Source organism: Hyposmocoma kahamanoa, unplaced genomic scaffold (assembly GCF_003589595.1).
Source record: "Hyposmocoma kahamanoa isolate Upper Pololo Valley unplaced genomic scaffold, ASM358959v1 99316, whole genome shotgun sequence".
NCBI classification, from domain to species: domain Eukaryota; kingdom Metazoa; phylum Arthropoda; class Insecta; order Lepidoptera; family Cosmopterigidae; genus Hyposmocoma; species Hyposmocoma kahamanoa.
The window spans coordinates 2,112-8,892 of NW_020655859.1; the positions used below are offsets into that span (position 1 = coordinate 2,112).

General features: G+C 37.5%; 1 protein-coding gene across 1 annotated transcript; it reads left to right on the forward strand.

Annotated features, from left to right (window-relative positions):
* Positions 1 to 435: 435 nt before the first annotated feature.
* Positions 436 to 3,530, forward strand: LOC113239059 (protein artemis-like; the record flags this gene model as incomplete). Its single annotated transcript, XM_026475925.1, has 2 exons — positions 436 to 637; positions 3,068 to 3,530. Coding segments are annotated over 2 exons (665 nt in total), but the record flags the coding sequence as incomplete, so codon positions are not given.
* Between the last annotated feature and the right edge of the window lie 3,251 nt (positions 3,531 to 6,781).

Sequence of the window (6,781 nt, forward strand, 5' to 3'; positions counted from 1 at the left end):
CTTCCCGATTCCCGGAGCGATGTACCGCTCTTTACGAGTGCCAATGTCTAACTGCCTTGATTTGAGGCTTACGCGAAATATGAAAACTTGCACATTGCATTATGGAAAAGTACAGCTTTAATATAAATATCAACCTTTGCAAAATACCCATATTAGGTTGGGTTATAACAGTTTGAAGGACCCGATGTTATAGAGGGGAGGGAATACATGCGCCGGGAGTTGGTTCCACAATTTGATGGTTCGGCATAAAAACGAATTGCCAAACCTGCCTCCAAAATATTTTTCCTGCCATAAATACTATGTTTTATAGTTATAAATATAAAAAGTTACAATGATAAAAAGTTTGAAATGCCATTAGTGTAGTATTTTTTTGTCATTTATTGCATATATTTTTAAGTTAAATCCACTACAAAAAACATTATTTCCAATTTCCAGGTTGTAAATACGAGAATTTCCCCAAAAGAAGCGAAACTGTTGACTACACAATTGAAGAAATTAAAAATTGGTTACGAGAAGACAATAATATGATCGCTTTACATACATCTGCGAAGTATGGTTATGAGTTTGTTTTCAATGAAATTTATAAACAGCTGGGATTGAAGGTGTATGTTCCAGATGATAGATGGAGATTGTACAGGTATTTTTTTCATATACAACCAATAAAACTACCATTATATTAACAACCTCTGTGGCGTAACGCTTGACGTGGGCGCTGGATGCGGCGGACCCTGGTTCGATTCCCGGTAGGACCAATTTTAGAATTGAACTTTTCTAAATTAGTTCTGGTTCGGGTGTTCGGGTGTGTAAGACCAGGCAATTGGTGTAGTGGTCTGTTTATTCTGGCCTGCTACAAAACCAGGAAGAAAAAAACGATGGAAGGGCCTTAAGCCTCCATTATTGTCAGAATCGCTGCCGGTAGCACTCACACTATCATAATGTTAAAAACTATGAAATTTTGATAAAGATTGATCGTAGTTTCTAATTTGAAAAGATATAACAAGTTTTGGACTGTTGATATGATTTAAGCTATATCCAGTTGGCATATTGTTGAAAGATTTGAATGTTCAGTACCATCAATACCTATTATTGCAAGTTATGTTTTGATTTTGTACTGAAATTTCAAACAATAAAAGATAAAGATAAAGATAAATTTATTTCTGTATAAAATATTAACCTAAATACATACATAAATCTTATTAAATAACCTATTATTGATATATATGCGCCAAATTGTCGCAAACAATGAAATTATTTTATATTTACATTACTTTAATTAAGGTTAGTAGTGCAAATTAATCTAGGTGATACCTAAACTAAGTAAAATTGTTTACTTGTGTCTTAGGTATCTAAATTGGTGATTATAGCATAACGGTTAGTCAACATATTTTGTTCAATAACAATAAATTACAATAATACATAAATCTTAATTATAATAGCTGGCGTCTTAATTATATTTATATTACTTAAAAACAGATATAAAATTTTCAGTGTCATTGTAGTTAATTCTTTTTAACCATTCTTGTACGGTTTTTTTACATTGAAACTTATTCATAGTATATATAGATAGAGAACGACTTATTTTATTGTACAAATAGCTACCAAGAAAGCAAAAAAATCTGTGGGAGTGTTCTGTTCGAAACCGTTCAGTTGAACAAACAATGTCTGCTCGTCTTTTGCTGGTTTGGAGTGATGGGATATATGGTGTTAGTGAATGCTTTTTTATTACGGTTAGTAGTATGAATAGCTGGCGTATTGAAAGTACATCACATTTAGCAAGGAGTTCTGCTGTGGGAAAACGAAAAGGTCGGAAAGTGCTAACTTTCAGAATGGCTCTTTGTGCTCTTTCTAAATTTAGCAAAGTATTTTTATGGGAGCCTCCCCAAGTCGTTATGCAGTATACAAATAGTGATTGGCAAAGTGATAAATATACAGTTTTCAGTAGCTTTTCATTGGCGACATGTCTTAAATTTTTGAAAATATATATTAATTTTCGTGCTCTAACTGTAAGACTTTCGATATGGGCCTTGAAATTTAAATACTTATCAACTGTTATACCTAAATATTTAATGGTGTTTGTACTGCTTAGTTGAGGGCATTTACAAGTACTTTCCGATAGCGAGCCAAAACAGTTATGAGGTAATATTGTACATGAATTTAAAGTCGGTTGGGTGAGTGAGTTATAGGAAAACGTCATGTATTTAGTTTTTTCGGTATTTAGGGTCAGTAAGTTTTTTTAAGCCAATTATTGACAATATCAAAGCCCGCTTGGGCTAATGTGAAAGTGTCAGTCCAATTTTCAGCACTAAACAATAAAGCAGTGTCGTCAGCATAAGATATTATTTTACTATTGTTTGGTAGGGGGATGAGGCATAAATCATTAATAAAAATGAGGAAAAGCAATGGTCCTACGATGCTGCCTTGCGGGATGCCATATTCGACGGTCAGTTCCTCACTTACAGTGTCACCTATCTTAACGCGTTGAGTCCTGTCAGTTAAATAACTTCTTAGAAGATTATGTGCATGTCCTCTTATTCCTAAACTGTATAATTTGAATGAATGAATGAATGAATGTGCTGCCATCTAGCGGTCAATACCTGAACGACGACGAATTCGAGATGTTTAATTAGTTCTCCAAAACAAGGCGGCCATATTGCAGCATATTGCTTTCAACAATATGTTGAAGTTCAGTACCTATTATTACAAATTGCGACGTTTTGATTTTATATAGAAATTTAATTCAATGTGCTGCCATCTAGCGGCAATGGCTGAAAGACAACGAACGATTAATGTCTATTAACGTACTTTCGACAACTCGATAATTTGAACCATATTGCAGAGTATAAGGTATTATGTATTTTATATGATAGGGTAAAGTATAAACTATACTGTAACAAATTAGCACATTTTCTAGACAATACCTTTAGGTGTATCGTAAGGTGTAGGTAACGTTATTTAATAGTCTAAAAAAAGCTTTTTTCTCTTTCCCCTCCCACTGGAGGGGAAAGAGAAAAAACACCTCGCCAAAACTAAATCTGGCAAAAAGTAATTTCTGTATTTTGTCTTTCAGTAAATTGTCCAACGCGGTACCAGGCGTAACGAACGATCAGACCAGGATACATATATGTAGAAATTCAAATGAAAATAAACTTCATACGAAATGTATTAAGAATTGTGAGAATAAGAATTTTTTATACATTCATTTTTCAGCTATGAAATGGAGTAATTATGAAATTGACAGTAAATGCATTAATAAAGTTAATGCAAACAAGTTGGATGTGTGCTTCGCTACGCATTGTAGCAAAAGTGAAGTTTTATACTTTATAAACTATTTTTCACCGAAAAAAGTCGTTGGTTTTCCCATAAAATATGATGATAGTTCTGTATTAAGAGAATCTTGTAATATTTCTGTGGAAAGTAACCGCGAAACGAGAAAAAGGGAATGTTCATTCGACAGAAAAAGTAAGAGCCCTAAATGTGTGAAGAGCAAAAAAGTCGACAAAATGTTATTAAGAAAAATTTTTGATGATTGATTTATGAAATGAAAAAAAATAATGTATTTATTTTTATGGAATTTTTTTTTATTGTTTTATGTAGGTAATTAAGTTTTACCATGGACCGATAACTCGAGGGGGCTAACTAATCTCCGTTCTAGAGGTTGTAACTCTGGAAAAGGTCAAAATTTCGTCTTATTTCTAGATGGCGCCGAGCAGCCAGGATGTAGTTAATAAATTATGTAAATGGACGTGGATATCAATTAATTCCATTAATATATACAATATATAAGAACTAAGTTTTTTCTTGTAATATTATTCAAATATTGACCATGAGCTAAAATTCTGAACTTTGACAAACCACACCCCTCGTGGGAGAATGGCATAAGTGGAATTACGTCAAACTTGTTCATTGCTCCATTAGATACGGAAAATATAACCCACATCCTCTCCAATTCTTGTAAGTCTATCTACAATATCAGTCGATAGTTTTACAATAATTGAAGAGGATTGTGTTACAAACTAATTTATAAGCTAACGCTTCCTAATACGGGTAGATGGCGCTAATCCAAAACAAAATAAAAGAATGTAGCCAGCACTATTCATAAAAATCTGTTCAATAAGCGCCATCTAGTGGATTTGTTTGTTGTTACTAGAAATTAGAGTAGCTTTGATAAATTGCAGCTCGTCAATGTAAAAACAAGTTACAAAAATAGCTATTTGTTTGTTGCAACGTCTGATGTACAGGGTCAAGAGCACATCAAGCTTGACACTAAAGATTTAAATCCAATTCTATGCCGCTTACGATAAGAACGGTCCAAAGTAGAAAGTGACAAGCTTGATGTACTCTTGACTGTACCAATCGGTACTAAATACCTCTTGAGTTACAAGTGCATTGTTTTAACTGAAGTTTTATAGTTTAGTATTGAAATAATATAATAACATTTTTGAATAGTTTCCTACGTTAATCCGTTCATGGACAATACTTAATTAGTACTGCATACAAATATGTTACTATTTTTCTAGCCATAGTGCTTATGTTGAGTATAAAATATTCAATACCTGGTACTTGGTGTAACGGGCTGGTGTCCGCAACTCGACGTCAAGGCGCCTATTTTGCGTGTGGTGAGTGCAGAGTCCTACTCGTGCCACCGAAGCTCCTCCAAGAATCTCAGCTGCCTCGTCGGATTGCTGAAGACTTCGGGGAGCGACCTTGGCACTCCAAGGTACTTCGCCCTGTGGTTGTCCACGCCGGAGCACTGTAGTAGGATGTGCGCAGCCGTTTCCTCCCCCTCCATGCACGCTCTGCATAGAGGGCTGTCTGTGATACCTAAATTGAAAAGGTGTTTATTGTATGGACCATGACCCGTTAAGGCGGCAGTTAGAGTCCCAAGCTCTTGCCTTTTGAGTTTAATTAATATTCGTGATAGACTGGCATTTAGCGTTGGGAGTGCTTCCCTCGCCTGTCTACAAACCGTAAGGGTGGTCCATGTATTATTATGTGATGTTTTTGTACCTTTGTGTATAGTTGTTCTGGACCATTGGTAGGGGAGGGACACTATGGGTTCTGGTCCTACCACGTTCGTCTCCGACCCTTTTCTGGCTAGTTCATCTGCTGCGTCATTGCCACGTGAGCCGCTGTGTCCTTTAATCCATGAGTGCTTGATGGCATTCATGAATGAGCCCTGAGTTTATGTCATAGCTGTTCAGTGCTTGAAGTACTGACATACTGTCAGAGAGTATTCGGATGGAGTGATTCTTTACTCTTCTCGCTATGATTGCTTCTGCCGCCAACTTGATGCCCATGCATTCAGCCTGGAATACTGTGTTGTGGTCACCAAGCGGTGTTGATATCCTGATATTGAGGTCTTCTGAGAATACCCCAGTACCTGTTCCTGAATTTGTTTTAGATCCATCAGTGAAGACGCGGACCTCTTTGGGAACCCCAAAGAGGTCCGCGCCTTCACTTCATCAGTCCTTCATTTGGGATCTTCAAACAATTGTATCTTGTATTTTTTGTCAAAGATGTATTGTTTTGGGATCCTATCTACAGCCGCCTCCAGTAGCGGTTCCTCATTGACAGTCTTATAAAGGATTTCTGTATGTGGGGTCCTCATGTGCATCCAAAGGCCGGTTCTGTTTAGACGCACTGCTGTTGACGCCGCTTCCTGTCTGATGAACAGTGGGAGGGGTCGCAGGTCCAGCATCGCTTCGAGGGCCGCAGTTGGAGTTGTCCTCATGCAGCCGGTCGTCGCCATGCAAGCGAGTCTTTGGAATTTGTCCAGCTTCCGGTTGCGGTCGTCAGTTTGGTTCGTGGCCACCATACTATCGCGCCGTAACTGATCATGAGTCTTATCACTGCTGTGTAGAGCCATAGTGTTATCTTGGGTGAAAGTCCCCATTGTTTACCTACCATTCTATGGCACTGCCAAAACGTGATAGTAGCTTTTTTAATTTTGTTGTCCAGATGCTTGTTCCAATTCAACTTGTTGTCCAGTATTACTCCCAAGTACTTGACTTCGGTTGATATCTGTAGTTCTGTACTGAAGAGTTTGGGTAGTAGGTAGTTACCCAGTAGTCTTTTGTTTGTAAACTTTACTAGTTCCGTCTTTGTTGGGTTTACCGATAGTTCATATGCCCTGCACCATCTTTCCAAAATCCGGAGTGCAGCTTGTGTAATGTCGCAGAGTATATTGGCATAATTTCCTGTTACCAGTATAGCTATGTTATCAGCATGTCCTACTGTATAGAAATGTTCGTTGTTCAGTTTAATGATGAGGTCATTTACGACCATGTTCCACAGCAGAGGCGACAGTACTCCTTCTTGAGGGCATCCCTTCGCTACTATGGCCCATGGGGTCTCATTTGCTGTTGTTTTTATTGTTCTTAGTTTTAGCATGTTGCTAATCCAGCTGATGAGCACTTCATCCATCGTGTCTTCTCAGTGCTGATTATATGCTGGAGAAGTTGGTTTATCGAAAGCTCCTTCAATATATATAAACGTGCCTAGGCAGATTGCTTTGTCTTTGAGGGCCACTTCTATCTTGCCCACAACGGCATGTAGGGCCGATTCAGTGGATTTGCCTTGACTGTATGCATGTTGGTTTCCGTGTAGTGGTATGTTTTAAGCGCTCCATCCCTCAGTTCTCTGTCACATAACCTTTCTAATGTCTTCAAGAAGAACGATATGAGGCTGATTGGTCTGAAGGACTTCGCGTAGTCGTAGGTAGTCGTTTTTACCTGGTTTCGGTATAAATATGACTTTTACCTCTCGCCAACTGTAAGACACA